The following is a 17120-nucleotide window of genomic DNA, read 5'->3' as shown; positions in this document are numbered from 1 at the left end:
GAGATAAAAATTGGATTACATAGAGAAACAAATAAAAACTTTTATCGCATAGAACTTGCAAATCTGAAGCATATTGCTCTATTTTCCCCTGAATGCCTACCGACATGTCGTTGGTGGCCGCCAACTGACGAACTGAAGGTTTTCTCGCTTCATCTCGTTTGTACCCCTTTCAGCTGTTTTCATTCCGACTTGATGGGATCGCATGGTGTTTTATTGTCCCGCCGATGAAAATAGCTGCTCATCGGCAGCGAACAGAACCGCGCGAGCTGTTCACTCGACGTGAAATAATTTCCCGGCGCGTTCGCCCGGTGAGCAATGCGTTGTTCGCACTTTACCATCGCCATATGGTTGTCACATGGATCAGTTGATCTGCGGTTGAAAATATTAGTGTTCGATTCAATCATTGAAGTAACTTACGATAGTAAACCGGGATCGATTCGTAATAGTTTTGAAAGCTTCGAACTTTAAATTCTCCAATTAATTTTCAAGCACTTTTACATATTTATAAGAAAAAATATGATGAACAATAAACGGCTTTGATTGTAGTTTTATTTCTATATTGATTCTGGAGATTGTAAATTCGGAGATTAAATACACCTGTTACATTGATTCGTCTGTAATTGTAAGTTGATGTTTTACGTAGCTCGTAGATTCGTTTACACCTTTACAGCGACAATAGTAAAACTTGATATGATGTTGACGTTAAATTTTCGTCAGTCAAATTTGGCGGATTTTCTATACCACCTAAGTATAGCTTCGGTTTCTAATTACTATGCGAACACACTGGCTGCGGATGTCAGGACAATTCAAGTCAGCAGAATAAGTGGGAATTTTATTTACTCGACTCAAGATGAATATCGACAGTTACCGCCTACAGCGATGTTTAGGTAAATAGAACCTAAATCTTATGCGTGAGTGGTCCCGATAGCAAATTGAATATAAAAATAGTGTTTTCCAAACGGTGTCGAACGGAGTCAATTGTAGTTTATTCTTGAGACGAAATACAACAGCAAATTGAGTAAAGACTAGCAGTGGAGTTTGCTTCTTGAACATTTGCGTTTTCCGATCCGTGTCGTCGTTTATAACCCGTAACACGTGCCTTTCCGGTTGTGGTGCCAGCTTTCCTCACCGGTCGGTGGTGGTGGGGCAAGAGCGCAGGCAACCGGAACCGAACGGGGTGTGATTTTTATTGGCGGTGACGGCCCTCCGGTTCCTTTCCGGTGTCGTGGGATCTCGGTGGGATTATCCGCAAAATGTTTGACGATGTTTCGTTGCGGAGCGGCTGCGGGGACAGAACTGGCACTGGATGAAGCTCTGATGGCAATACCGATGGATGGATGGGTGGTATAAATAAGTTATGACTGAAACGTGCCTGGGTGGCGTTCTGAGGAGTAGAACTTTATGATGCTGTGAAATGCATAAAGCGATTCATTGTATGGGTAATGAACGTACGAATTGGAAGATGAACTCAATTTTCTAATGGAATTGGTTATGACTGTAAAATAGTTTAATATTTTGGACGAGCGAAATAAGATCTTAAGCTTCCATTCTTTTTATGACCCCAAATAAATTGTTGGACAACGTGTCTTAAACGATTGCGTCTTCTGCTTTAAACAAAAAAATGACGGTAAAAGTGGTTTTTGTAATATTTGAATTTCTCAATCTGCATTTAGCTCATATATATTATATAAAAATGTTGGTTTTTCATACAAATGTTGCATAAAAAAGCATGATGGAATGTAAGTGTTCAATACAATTTAACATTTTTTATATGTCAAGCTGAGCTAGCTATATTTGAAGCACAATAATTTACTATTAGTAAAACCTTCTCTGAAGTTACTTTCTCAGCAATAATTAAGCCTTGACTTTTCAAACAATTTACTCTGCGAAATTAATAAAACACGTTTGTTCACTACCAAATAATCATTTTGACTTTCCGTAACATCTTTTGGCTTGTCTTCCCTAAATACTGCGGCCCAGTTACTCTCCCAAATGGATTCTCCTTGCAAGCATAACAAAAAAAATAATCACCAGCCAAACTCCCACAGCCCCATTTTTCCATCGTTCACCACCTTACTACGGGTAATTTGTTTTACTTTTCGCTGCCGCTGTCGACCGTGAGCCACTGCCGTCTTCCCACGCACCATCCGCCCGCCAGAGTAAACAAAAGCGGATTCTGCGTTACGCAGATTAGATCCACTGTCATTTGTTTCTCCTGAACAACAACAAACCAAAGGTAGATGTGCAACAACCACCTCCGCCTTCCGGCCCGAGCCGAACGGAGCCATGGCCAATGTTCAGCTCTGTTAGGTCTGCTGGGTAGGTGATTCGCGTTGTGGTTGTGGTCCAGGACCGCGCCATCACCAGCGGGATATAATTTTCCAAAATTAGACTGTGATGCGAGGGCTAACGATTACGGCCGCGCTAATCGGCGTTTCCCAACGGTTGGTCTTCCCCCAACGACTACAAAAAGCGCCACTGACAAAAGCAGTGCAAGACGTGCAAAGTAGCACCTGTTCAGTGTCTGGGATATTGTTTGCACGATCGATCACCGGAAAGGTATTGTATTTATAAGCGAAAACTGCACTATTGAAATTTTATAAATGATTTAAAGGAACTTGTGATGTCTGCTCGGTGCAGATCTGTAGATTACCAAGCAGAAAATTTTTGAAGGGTTTTGCACATGATCAATTAGGTAATTTTGCAAACCTCATCACTTTAAAAAGTCATTTAAAAATGTAAAAAAGGTGGTCACTGGGCACTTAGCCGTAAGGCATTAAGGCCGTTTGGAACAATGCCATTTGGTGATGTAAATAAAAGTACAATTCTTCATTATTATTCTGGTTTAAACATCAAAATACAGATGCAGTTTTCCAAAAAGTTGAATTATGGAGTGTTCAATGTATAGTTATCTTTTTGAAAGCAGACCCCATTCAATTATGGCAACACGTTTGGAACGTTTATGTTAGCAAAATCGAATGTTTTTTTTTCATGATACTTCACACTTCTTCACATATTGTTCACCCTTTTTAATGCAGATTTCGAAAACTCAATTTTTTAAAGATTTTTTTTACGCTTATTTTGGGATCTAACCAGTTTTTCAATTTCAATTCAATAAATTGAACAAAAAAGATGAAAAAAGAAGTTTGTGTCGGCATTGAATTGTTGAAGTGTTTTGTTACCATAATCGAATGGCTTTGCGCCAAAATCGAATGTAATCAAAATTGAATGTTGCCAAAATCGAATGGGGTACAAGGCCTAGGAAGAATCCCGGCATAAGGCGGAGCAAGCTATGACTCCTGCTTCTAATTCGTGCATCGGCTCAACATAACACAATATGGCACTGCACGGAAAATTCTCTTTCTCTTTCGTTCTTCATAAATTTTGACATTTACTGGCCTTGTTGTTTTCTAATTTCTTTGCAGCGAAAAAAAAAACAAAGCAGCATGGACTGCTTTGTCTCTTTCTCGCTGCAAAGAAAAATTTGAATACAACAAGGCCAGTAAACGTCAAAATTTATGAAGAACGAAAAAGAAACAAATTTTCCTGTGCAGTGCCCTATAGGGGACATGATTCCGTTTTTAAATATTGTAGCACTCATATAAAATCTAATCTTCCGCTTATTTTTAATCTCCACAAAAAATGAGCGCCAGATAGTCGCCTAAGAAAAACATACCTCCAGAAAAAAAGCTACTTTGATATTTTTGAAAATTCGGTTGCCACGTGGTTGATTGTGGCAAAGAATGCTTTTTGATAGCACATGCTTTGTATAGCGGATACATTTTTCACATCTATGATAGCGTTCGAAATTATCACGCAAGTAGTCATTCAATTGCAAGGTACAATACATTTGCTCGGTATAGGGCACTGCACGGGAACATCTCTTTCTCTTTCGTTCCTCATACATTTTGACGTTTACTGGCCTTGTTGTTTTCTAATTTCTTTGCAGCGAAAAAGAGACAAATTATTCCGTGCAGTGCCCTATTCTTTTATATGCCTGGCAGTGCCACGCCGTTGGTGATCGGCAGTGCTGCGGCGTGAGTCGGCGTGAACTATTTTCAAGCGCCAAAATTTCTCCGGAATTCCTCCAGAAACTCCTCAATTTCTCAGGAAGTTCCACCACAAGTTCGTTGGGAAGTTCATCAAGAAATTCATCTACACATTCCTCTAGAAGTAGCTCAAGGAAGTTTTTCCAGAAATTCCTGCGGAGTCCGTCCAGGAATTCCGCCGGAGGTTCTTCCAAAAGTTCCTCCAGGAACTCCTCCTGAAGTTCCTCCAGGAATACCTCCGGAAGTTTATCCAGGAATTCTTCGAGAAGCTTCTCCGGAAACTCCGCATAAAGTTTCTATAAAAAAATTCTTCACGGAGTTTCCGGAAATTCCCTCAAAATTCTTCCCGCAATTCCTCAAGAAGTTTCTTCAAGAGTTTGTTCTGAAGTTCCTCCAGGAATTAGTTAGGAAGTCAATTCAGCAATTCATCCGTTAGTTTCTCCAAAATATTTTCCCGTAATTCCCAACCACTTCCATGTAATTCTTTATAAAGACTCTTCAGAAGTACCCCCAGGAGTTTCCCCTGAAGTTTCTTCAAGGAAGGCCTGAAAATCTTCAGGAATTTCTTCCATGATTTCCTTTAGAAGTCTTTCAGGAATCCTTCCGAAGGCTTCAATAGAAGTTAGTTGGGGAGTCCTCCAGTAATTCTTCGGAAAGCTTCTCTAGGAATCCCTCGGAAAGTTCTTCCAAGAATTCTTCCCGAAATTCCTACAACAGTTCCATCAAAGTTATTCAAAAAATTTCCTCAATAACTTCTTCGGAAGTTCCTCAGAAAGTAATTCAGGTAATTTGGAGCAGACAATTTCATTAACTGTGAGATTTTGAGGTTCATTAGGAAATACTTACTCATACAAGCTCAGTTCCCTCCATGATGTTTCTCCCAATGGACTTCCTGAAGGCATTCTAGAAAAAAAAATCTGAGAGATTATTCCAGCATTATAAACACTAGACAACTGATGAAATTGGTTGTGGCAATCGATGACCTTGGCTGTTGACCCTTTGTACGATTCAGAACTATTTCTGCTAATTGGAGGATAACCGTTAGTGTTGGCTTCAGGACAAGTTTGGCTCTGGTGTGTTTTGATGGTGTTATTCCGGATGAGCTATTTCTGACCGTCTCTCGTTGAAGGTCTCCTGGCCTGGAGTAGATGTGTGGTTCTACATAGGGAACATAGGGATCTTTTTCAAGGAAACAAGCAATTTTAGAATAACTTGCCTGTTACGGAAACCCTTACATACGGGCCTTCGAGGGAGCCCTCTGTATCGCGATGCCGCTAAAGACGGCTGAAGAACATGTAGTATCGACAAAATCAAGTACTAAAATCGTGACACCAAAAACGGACTTCACGAAATACGACAACTTTCAGGTGATTGACGGCGTGGAATGGCCAACGGTTGATCTTGTTGATAAATTCTTGAAATAGGCCGTTCTGTGGGCATCCGTTTACAGCTATAATCATTCCTTGATTTTTTTGCAATACAATTTTTTGCAGGAAACAGCTTTCTGTGACTCATATACAACCGATTCGAGTGATATAGGAGTTACAGCAACCAAATCGGTCCGAATTATGCTGTTAGGGAAAACGAATACTTAACCAAACAGCGGGGACAACTTATTGAGCTTTCCGCGGTGCCGAAGCACCTCGTTTGAAGAGTTACATATCAACTTATGGGACTACTGTTCGTATTCTCAAATAGGAAGGGTGCAGATCTTATCCCTTCTATTCCCAATATCCCTTCTTAAGACACCATCCCAGCTATGTTTTTTTTAAATTTGTTTATTTGGTAGGCTCAGGCGAATATAACACTTTACGGAGCCACTGTTCTTTGTGATATGTATACTGCCGTCATACGCATAATTGTCCCATGTGTGCTGGGATTCCTTATATACATGGGACAGTTTTGCGTATAACAGCAGTATAGTCGATATCATCTTATTAATACGTGTTTACCAGAAGGATATAAGCCAACGTACAAGGTTCTCAATGTGTATGGATGGATGGGGCATAGGATTCGGAAACAATGGATTTCAGCTTCATATTCCGGCATTTGTCAGAGACAAGATGACACGCCATCGTGCTCTAGGAATGGGTTGATTGGGGGCATCTTCCGGATGGTCAAAGCTACGGAACTCTATGGAACAGAAAGCCAGAGGCAAAACAAAAAATCTGAAGGGTTATGTACAAGACACGACCGCCCAACGTAAACTACGTAGAACAGTTTGGTGCATTAAGGAATGTAGTCATATTTTAAGATAATTCATTGGATTACTTATGTCACTGGTTTAGAACAAAATTACCATAACTTAAAATATAAAAAAATGTTGGATACCGTAGTCAGGGGTGACGTCCGAGCCCTCACCGACAGTCTGGAGGTCGGATAACAAAATCGTTCAAAAAGGTCACTTATAATTCAGTTTTATTGTTCTCAGATACATTAAATCTATTCTTCAAGCATTCTATGTAGTTGAAACAATGACCCATTCTCACCCCCATTTGACCCGTTGTCTCATCGACGACGGTATGATAACTTAAAATTTTAACTTTAAAACCCCAAGTGGTAATAATGCTTTTCGCAATTCCAACTGTTGCATTCGACTTAGAGTAAAATTAGTAGGGATTCAGTTTCATTCCATATATAGGTGGAAATAGTGGAGTATGACTATTAAATAATACTATTCTGAAATAAAAATAACTCACTAGCGTTACATGGTTATGATATCACAAGCAGCATACGTTGAGCCAATCTTGTTGCAATAACCATATTGTGAGACAATTCGGGCATATATAAGTTACTGTGATCGATGTGCAATATGTTTGTAGCTGGGGGTGTATTTTACGATTTTACGACAGATGCGAGACGATACGCATCGGCCCTGAACCTTGCAAAGAATCTCTGCTCTGGCTACGGACGAACAGGTGCCTCTGTCCAATGGTAGTCAGAGCATCGAGTCATCACTGGAGGAAGAATACGAGCCTTGGACCTTTGGCAGAATCTCCGCCTTCTGTTATTTGGAGTGACGAGGAATAGTTGGCAGAGAAGGGATAGTCGTATTGTTGAGTCCGACAAAGAAGCGCGAGTCGATAAAACCCGGTTGCGCCAACTAGAAATCAACAAATACTAGCTATGTACCGTTTTGACTCAAATTCCGAACATGCCTCATATTCCGAACTTTAGCTTTTAAATGCGCATTTTAACTTTATTCGTGTAATTTTCTCCACAGGAGTTTGAATTCGTTTGTTATCTTGATCTTCAGTGCGGAAAACCAATGACAGTTTTAGTTTTAGGGCGCTAAAACGCCAGTGTTCGGAATATGAGTCATATTCGGGATTTGAGTCAGAACGGTACCAAAAGCCAAGCCATTCGGTTGAGATGCGCCAGAGGAGTAGTCGCTGCGGACGGGAATAGGGTATTTGTGCTATTTTATTACAATCTAACACCCACTATATGGCAGTGACATTATGGATAACATATTCGTGCAACCATATTATTAATATAATTGCAAGAATCTTAGATCCGGGAGCTAGAAAGTAATAGTTCTGTTGTAACCTATAGCCCGTTTCAATAAAGTATGCGTTCCGAAGCTATAGCCGTATACAATAAGCCCCGTATGATTGTACCCTCAGAGTATCTGAAGTGCATTCAAACTTCCTGAATTAAAATTGAATTCTTTTGATTTTGGCGCATATTTAATAATAAAAATATAATTAACAATTTGCAGTTTATCATAAAATGGCTTACCATGCTACTAAGTTATCTTTGAATCGAACATGTTTGTTTATTTGCATTGCGATTATCGCATTATGACATTGCATTGCATTTGCTAACAATCGATCATCCTATCCTTGCACAAACATGCGCTTTATGTATATCGCCGACTAGTCACTAGTCTGGCCCTACTTTTTGTTGTAAACTGGTGCGAAGCACCGCACAAAAAGAAGAGCCCAAAAACCAACTACACTGAACGACGGCCGAATGAGACTCACTTTGCGAACGGGAAAAAGAGGTGCTGCCAAAATGGTCCAATACCCTACTTTAACGTTGATAATCAAATGTTTCAATATAATTGGAAAATTGGTGGAGAGTTTCCGAGTCGATTGATATATAAATCTCAAAAATCCATCGAAAAATGAATGCGCTATTAACGTTCAAAATCTTACATGATTTCGTGACGGTCTCGGATTTGGAAATTTTCATTTGTCACCCTGTATCCGAGGCTTCCCCTTAGACGTAGTTTACGTCAAAAAAACTTTGAAGATAGAAAGAAAAACAAATTATTAGATTTTGATGTCAGAAGAACAAATGAAGCTATAAATGGCCTGCATATAGACAACATCACGTCACCATCCTTGGTGTGAATGGTAACTACACGAATGTTGCAATTTTGACCGGTGAACGTTTCTGTAATTTTCCTTAATATATGTGGGTACGGATATTATTTATTGCGACTTACAATTGTTGGCCTTGAGTATGTTGCCAAAAAAATAATTGATTTTCCGAAATCTCCTATAAATTCGGTTCTGGAACTGCCGTGAGCAATCCTCTCACCAGAAAACAGTGAGATCATTGCCCTGCGGCATTAACGATCTAGAGTTGAGAATCGTTGCTACTTGATGGACCGCTGTATGTTTTTCGTCTTATGTCAATATTCTACACATACAGCATTCCGAAAGTGGCATTTTAAGGATTAACCGGTGGCCTCCCTCGATTCCACATTAAGCGGCAGTACTACAGATAACACGTAGGAAATGTAGATCGTTGAGTTGATGGCGTAGATTCGCCAGCTCCCTATTTGCTCCCACGAAATGGGTTGCATTGTCGCACATTATCACCTTTCACTTGCCACGGATTGTGAAAAATAACTTGGACACAGTTAAAAACTCTTGCGTGAATAGATCGGCCCAATTTCCATGTGTGTGTATGGCCTTGGTAAACAGACAGACGAAAATGCTTACGAAGATCTTGATTGGAACAGCTTTCTGACCTGGGTATCGTACTCACAAAGTCGATGCCAACCTTAACCATCATCCTCCCTTGATTCTTTTTACGCACTAAACAATGATATCAAAAAATCATAACTCCTTTGATTCTCAGTCGGTTTTGTCGATACAGCTAACAAACGAAGTTACCCAGCAAACACAAGATCGTATATCATAGCGAATAAGTGTACAACGTGGAGGCCATATACGTACACTTTGCATGCAGTCAAATGGAGGCCTCCACCTTGTACACTTATTTGCTAGCATATGCGACTTTGTGTTGGCTGGGTAGTTCTCTAGTTATTGAAACTTTAGATCTGAAGCAGAGCCTTCAGGTGCACTGACCGGCCGTCCGAGTCGCAAGACAGGAACAGCAAGTGTTCGTCAGGCGGGTGGTTGGAAGCGAGAAGGGAGACAAGGTAATGCAGACCGAGGCCTTCACCTTCCTTTGAGGAGCAACGATGGCCCAAGAGGCGATAGTTTTCGCCTTGTGGGCCAACGGAGATAGGACTGCGCCTGACTGGAAACGCCTCAGGCAGCTATCGAACAGCGGCTTGAAACGCAAAGTCAAGCGACGAGCAATTTTAAAAGTCAAACATCGCTTGGAAGGAGTAAATTGTGGTGCAGATGAGCCTGAGAGGCCTCGACCCGAGAAGGCGACTTCTCTGTCTAAAAAGAGGGCGAAAGGCACCAACAAGACGCAACTCGTCGGACCTAAAGAAGCTACCAGCCATCCGAACAAACCCTGCAGCTGGTAAGTAGGGCAAAGTGGAAGTTGGACGCATCCCGACCTGAAGGACAGAGGCGAGAGCTCGCTGGTCAAAACCAACAAGGCAAAATACGCCGAAGTCCCTAAATCGATGCGGGCTGCCGAAAGACTTTCGGCACTGGGAAAGGACGTGCGAAGCGTCAGATGCACCAACAAGGCTGGGGAACTGATCTTAGTGCTGAAACGTTGATTGCAAGCGAGCCGTACGGCTTACAAGAAGCTGATCAAGGATGTCTTGGGTGACGGCGTCGAGGTGAGGTCGTTTGGTGCGGAAGTGACCCTCTAGGGTGAACAACTGGACGAGGTCACGGATGTAGACGACATCGTCCTTGACCTTACTCTTGAAATTCAATGCTCAATTGGCTATTTTTCAAGGTTTCTGGGTGGCTTTGGACGGGTTCTACGGTATTCCGGAAATCTGATGGCCAATTCAATTCTCTTTCCAGTTCGGATAACTAGAGACCTTACGTTTGGTGGGTGAATCGTCAAAATCGGTTGAGAATCAAAAGCTTTGTATGGAATCTGCCGTAAGGGTGGCTGAGAGGTCGATGATAGTTCTAATCAGAGGTATCGACTCCTATTTGTTTTTTTTTCTTTAAAGAGAGATTGTTTAACGGTGCCACACGCATTTTGGATGGTCAAGCGAACAATAAATAAAGGCAAGCCATGCAGCTCTACGGATGCTAGGACCTGCTAAAACCTGTCCACCGGGGAACGGAAAAAGATTCTTGTGCATCCACAATTCAACGAAATTCTTTCCAGAAAGCCTGAAACCTGCATGACAAAGCTTATTGTCCCAATCAGTTTTCTGCGCTCAACGCTGCCGACGTAGGATTCTTGTTCGGATAGAAACCAGCCCAATGAACACCAGAGGATCGAAGATGTCGAAGAGAACAACTCCCTTTGGCAATTGAAACAATCCTTGGTAGGTTCCCAAAAAATTCCAAGGGTTTTCACGACTAATTTATACGGACATAACTACAGAGTGGCATGATAATGTTGACGGCGAAAATTCTGCACTGTTCGAGCTCTATTTACGCAGTGTAAATCCGACTGAATTTGTTAGCAAAATTTCCCTTTGCAACAAGCTCCCCGTCTTCTTCTAATTTATCGATGCTGGTCGATAAGCCGTGGACCTATAAGTTCTCACGAACTCTTGGAGAAATGTTGTCTGTAGGAGGCTTCAAGTATGCAATTTGCTTGTGAACTTGGTTTTCTATGCAAAGAAAAAACTTCTACAATATGTCAGAAGGCCAGTATTTTAAATAAAACTCATGTACGGTATTTGTTTGAACCCTCTATTCTTACCAATGCACAATAACATTGTGCATTGTAATCAATATTGATTGTCAAGAGAGAATGCACCGTACCAAAGGTGACTACATTTATCGACATTTTTCTACACTCCAAACCGACAACATTACAACAGAATGTTCACATTTACCCCCGTTGTTGCTGGTGAACGTCGCCATCTCGGTCTCCGAACGTTTCCGAAGCAGCAGTCGATGTATGGATACCGCTGGAGTAGAGAGTGAGCTCGTAAACATTAATTTCCCCGGCTGTGGAAGATCGAGATTTTTCTTGTTTGGTACGATGGGTGGTTCTACTAATGAGCACGAACAGCTCCCCGGTGCTGGGCGGGATGGGAAGAGAAGATCCGGATGGAGGTGATGAACTGAATGAGCCGTTGTTTGTTTTTTCGTGGTTCATATTTTAGACAGATGGAAAATGATTGGATAATATGTGAATGTTCTTTCTTAATAAACTTCGTTGATGTTTTATTTATTCGGGAACGGATTCAATCAACGGCTATAATGGGTTATTTTAGTAGTTAGTCGATGAGGTGCGAAAAACATTCGAATTCTTTGCGGATAAATAATTATTTACTATGTTTTCGGTTATACTTTTATTACGATGGGTAACGAATGATATCGTAAATAGATGCTACTTGAAAGGTGTTGTATACTCTTTACTTCTCATTTTATGACGAATGTTTACGATTTTTCAAATTTGATTTAGAGTCGTAAACAATATGTTAATGTTTATGCAATTTGAATCCAGGAAAATTGTTTCTTTCTTAAACAATTTATCTTCGCCAACACATTTCAGTCCAACATTCTCCAATCATAATTCAAGCTCATCGCGCACATTGTTCAAATGCCATTCTGCGAACGGTGACATAAACAGCTAATCTGGGGCTAACCAGCAACAATCGACTCCACAGCACAGTGCGAGAACCGGAAAAGTAATGACCTCATCTCATCCGAGACGTCTCTCATTCCGCCTCCAATCTCACGCCCACAAAAGCCAACTTGATTGATCAAAAACACCGTGAGGTTCCCGCGACGCTTCCTATCCTTACATCCCTACAGTTTTTCTTTTCGCTTGCTCACAAGGCACAGTAAAGTTCACCGAAATGTGGCACAAATTTATACACCACCACATATATTAGATAAATTTGAAAATCACATAAAACTGGCAACGAAAATTGCGCTCGCTATGGTCTCGGTCGGCCTGCCAGTCAGTAGTAGCGGGAAGTGGTAGGATTTTCCATTTCCTTCAGCCAACACAAATCAACAGAATCTCAATCAGACACGCGCACACAGTCACCCAAACAGCAACATAAAAAAGTCACACGCCTGGAGTTATCCGACGGCACTCGCTGTCGAAGATGGAATGGAAATTGGGCACGAACTTTGTTGTGATGAATTTCGTGGCGGGCTTAATCAGGCGACAGAACGTGCATGCAAAATTGACTTTCTTCGGTGGAAAAATTGAGATTATAAACCCATTGCTATGCGCTGTTCTGTAAAATAGCTCGATTTATGAATGGATCAGACGAGAGGTTAACCGGTCATAGAGTAGGATTATATGAGAATTTTAAGCCATGTAGGGTAACTGCAGAAATGTTGGCAACAACATCCAATTAGACGTGGGCATTATTCTTTGGTTTGATATCAAATGAATATGGAAGGGAAGATGACAAAAGGAATGGTTCCCCTAGTTCACATAAACAAATGATAAATGCAGAAATAATCCAAGTCGTACATCGTGAACGACTTTGGATATCGAAATGAAAATTGCGTATCCCAACAAAAATAGGTCATCATGCTGACGGCGACGATCCAGTTTTAATGAGATATTGATAATAGCTTTATGATGATGTAGTCTTAAAATTGTCATAAAAATATAGTTTATCTTTATTGCTTCATTCGATTGCGCCAGACTGGATAAGTGGTGGAAGAAGCATTCAAAGGAATAATGTTTTTCCTAGTATTACTGATCAAGATATTGGTGGTCGTAAAATTGTTCTCCTTCCCTTCCGATTGAAACTTCGTCATTTTCAATTGGCTTTCTCGGAAGAATGGTTTGATCTGAAGAGCTCGAGCATTTCAGCAACAAAAACGTTGGCGTTTTATTTTTGACTCCGTTGAATGGAATTACTTCTCATGGTTTTTTAAAGAGCATTTGTTTCTGATTCGTTCGATATTTAAACGTTTGAAAGAAGAGCAAATCCTCCAGTTTCTTGCTTATTAAATTGTGTTGAATAATTTCTATCTATATTGGTACCATCAACTCTGAAGTTTCAATATAAGTTTTATATAACTTAGACGGTTAGAGGCAAAGGTATGTAAACGACATTATGGCAAACTTTGTGTAAATTTTAAAATTTAAAATTGCTTTCATACAATTATTAGTAACAATCGTTTTTTACAAAACAAAAATAGATTAACACTTTTAAAAGCAAAAATTTTCTACAAAATAATTGTTTTTCACAAAAAAACTAAAATTATCAAGATTTTTTTTTTAGGAAATACGGGAAATTATTTGTAATGTCCATTAAGAAGAATCATATGACTGAAAATCATTCGGCAAATTGAACGTTGAGCTAAAATGGTTAATATGTCGAACACGGTTTGACCGAAAATGTCTTTTGTCCAAAAGCAGTTTGCCTTAACAGGCTGTTTGGTCGAATAGGTCATGTAGCCGAAAATTTCGTTTGGTCAGTTGCTGAACTGGTAATATGGCCAAAAATGTCGACCCGTTCGGCCAAAAAACATTTTCAGATAAATAGTCCTTTCTAATCAGTTACGACAGTGGTTCTTTTTGCAAAACGACTTTTTTGGCCAGATGAGTTTTGGTCGAATGGTTTGTTCGGCCAAATGGCATAACCGGCTAAACAACTTTCGGCCATATGGCTCTTCCCGTCTTTTGATTGACAGTCATTCGGTGAAGACCATTTGTTCGAATGCCACTTGGTCGATTGTCATTTTGCCGAATTATATTTTGCTGAATTAGACGTTTGACCGAAAATCGTTTGGCCGAGAATGTCATTTGGTTGAAAGCGACATACGGCCAAAAATGCCATTGCCAATCGGGTCATATGGCCGAAAAGGTCGACCCGTTTGATCTATTCGGACAAATGACTTTTTCGGAAAAATAATCAGTTCAGATAGACAACAATTTCGGCCAATAGACTTTCGGCCTAATGATTCGTTCGGCCAAATCACATATTCGACCTTGTGGCCTTCAACCAAATGACTTTCGGCCAAACGGCCCTTCTCCATTTAAGAATTTGGTTTCGTCGAGAAAATGATTAGATTTCAATAGAAAATACTCGGTGATGTATGCGGAAAATTCTTCGAAAGTTTCATACGAAATTCTTTGGAGTTTCCACAAGAAGCGGTTTGATTTTTTTCTTATTTGCATGGGAAATTTTTCGGAATTTATTTGAATTTTGTTCAGAATGTGCACTTAAATTCTCCAGAATTTCCATCGAGAACTCTTCCAAATTTTTACTTTAACATAATATAGTCAGAACAATAAACTGTTAAGAGTAGGAAAAGCTTTGATAATAATAGTGATAATATGAGGCAGATTCAAAATGCTTCAAAAGCTTATAATGCGTTAGAACAGAATTAAATAAGCAGCCTTCGCAGAGGCAAAATAAGATTCACTCTAATTAAGGTTTAAAAAAATCGACTAAAATAAAAACTTGCCTTAAAAAATTAGAAATAATAAATCAGCTTTTCAAGAACACCTTTTTATACCAAAAAAGGCTGATCCGAGAAGAAATTTATTCAAAGCTCAAAACACAATCGCTTAGTGATGACAAGAAAAATCAATCGCAACGATAACCTTACGTTGTCCACAACCTATTTTGCGGTCGCGTCTTGTACACAACCTTTCTGATTTTCTTTTCAAATGTTTTCATGTAATAATAAAGTAATAAAAATGTGATTTTTGCGTAACATTAGAACATGAATCAACAAAACAAGAGTTTATTATTTTACAACGATTCACCAACTAATTAATATTGAAGCCTTTGAGGAAATGGAAATCAAAAACGAGTTTTATTAATAAGAATTTATAACTTATAATAAGAATTTATAACTATATAAGAATGGCAAGTTTAACGAATTTACATTTGAATGGTTTCGACGAATTGAAGTAACATTGTTTTCTCTCAAGACGCCCAACATCCTAATTCTGAAAACCGCTTCGGATCCATTTCAAGTGAATCGTTATTCCTTGAAAGCTGACAGATTCCTCTGGGAATATCTGCTTCAAATGTCTGACAAAACCACATTTTCCGAGTAGCAAAGTTACCATTAGCTGTCATGTTTCATATTGCACAGCTCCCGCTATAAACCGTCCATTAATCGTATTATTTCTTCACATTTTCCCCCCTCTTCCACAGATCATCATGTCCGAGAAGGACAAGACCAAGTTGGTCTCCACGGAGAAGCGGAAAGCCGACGAAAGCGAACCCGTTAAGGATCTCAAAAAGGTATGTCATCCACCAGCAATCTCATGTTCGCAGAAGTGAGCTTATTTTCAGCGGGAAAGTGAAATATAATTTCTGATCCCATAATTCAAACACAGGCACGCGCTTTGCTCCGCCTGAAGCCTGGACGACCCACGTGAAGATAAAATTCATAAGTTTAAATTATTAAAGCCATACCGAGCGTCGGAGCGATTCAATCCGGATGTGCAAATTTCGTTAGCACGCGCCACCCAGCCAGTCAGTGTCGGGTGGCGGCTCGGTGACTTGAAACAGGTGTGTTCGTTCACCCACGCTTCACACGGTCCTATACAGCATCCAACAGCGAATTCGATTAATAAATTTTTTAAAGCGAAAATATTCGCACGTGCTTCCAAGTGCACCGCTTTTGCGGGTGGGATGTTTCCGTTCATGCCGTTGGAAAAGGCGCTGCGCCAATCGAGTTTTCTCATAATGTTGTGGGAGGAAGGGAAAAGTTGCTCATAAAACAAGCAAATTCGTCTGGAGACGAGACATGAATGGGTTGAATTTGGGCAAAGCGGCAAATTAATATTGCTTACCTTAATCCGAAATAGCACTTCAGTCCTGATAAACACTTTCTAAGTGACGAACCTAAAAGAAAAACTACAGTTAAAATGTAAGAAATTACAAAAAGGCTGGGTATTAACATGATGCTCGTATAAGTGTTTTTTATTGAAATCATTAGCGTTCTCTTTCAGCTCACTAAATGAACTGTCATTGATGATTGTTGTCTTCGACTCGATTTATCGATGACTGGTGTTTGAATCTTAGATAATTGTCAACTTTTCTGCATAGGAATAGTAAAATTGAAGAAATAATTTTATTACGCAATATTATTAGCAAATCCATTCCACAACACCTATCGTTAAAATTGATTGGCCAATAAACTTTCAATTTTATGTTTCGTTCAATTCCAGAGGTTTATAAAGAACACCTTTGCATTCACTTGAAAGTTGCTTCTACTCCTTCTTTGATTTCGAAGATGGTGTGTTGCAAGGTTCGATTGAAGATTTTACTGAATGCAACATCAATTATGATTGCAATGACTAGATGTCCAGTCGGTCAACCTGTCTACCATTGAAATTTGATATGAGGTGGTAATAGTTTGTATTATGCCAGGCGTTAAGAGCTGTGCTATATTTTTCAATACCAATTGAATGATAGTTTAAGAACTACTGTTTGGTCTTAAATTATACTTGAGCATGCTTGGCGCAGACTATGGAGTACGTTTCCAGTGTCGTGCTAAAGGCAATTTTTCCAGCAATAGCGGCTTCTTTAGGAACCATCCCTATCCTTGCGGGCTTGATTCCCGGTCCGATTTAAAAAATATCCGAGTTTGAGTTTGTCATTTTTTCGGCATCCCTGAGTATAAACTGCATTAGTGTTAGCCCGTATTATCAGATGATAAACAAATGCATAATTGGATTTGAAACCTCGCATTTAATTCAATTCTCCCAAATTTCTTCAAGAAATCCTTCCGAATCGCCGTATTTCAACGGGACGTTCCTCAGAATTTT

At 39.9% G+C, this 17120-nt stretch overlaps 1 protein-coding gene across 2 annotated transcripts in view; it reads left to right on the top strand.

Annotated features, from left to right (window-relative positions):
* Positions 1 to 17120, top strand: part of LOC134212934 (pseudouridylate synthase RPUSD2) — a 454550-nt gene that overhangs the window by 284928 nt on the left and 152502 nt on the right. For both annotated transcript variants that reach the window (XM_062691287.1, XM_062691286.1), the window contains exon 2: positions 15499 to 15588. In XM_062691287.1, the coding sequence (XP_062547271.1) occupies positions 15499 to 15588 (90 nt within the window). The remainder of the gene's footprint in view (positions 1 to 15498; positions 15589 to 17120) is intronic.

The sequence above is a fragment of the Armigeres subalbatus genome, chromosome 2 (assembly GCF_024139115.2).
Source record: "Armigeres subalbatus isolate Guangzhou_Male chromosome 2, GZ_Asu_2, whole genome shotgun sequence".
Lineage (NCBI taxonomy): Eukaryota > Metazoa > Arthropoda > Insecta > Diptera > Culicidae > Armigeres > Armigeres subalbatus.
This window is presented reverse-complemented; position numbering and strand designations above follow the sequence as displayed.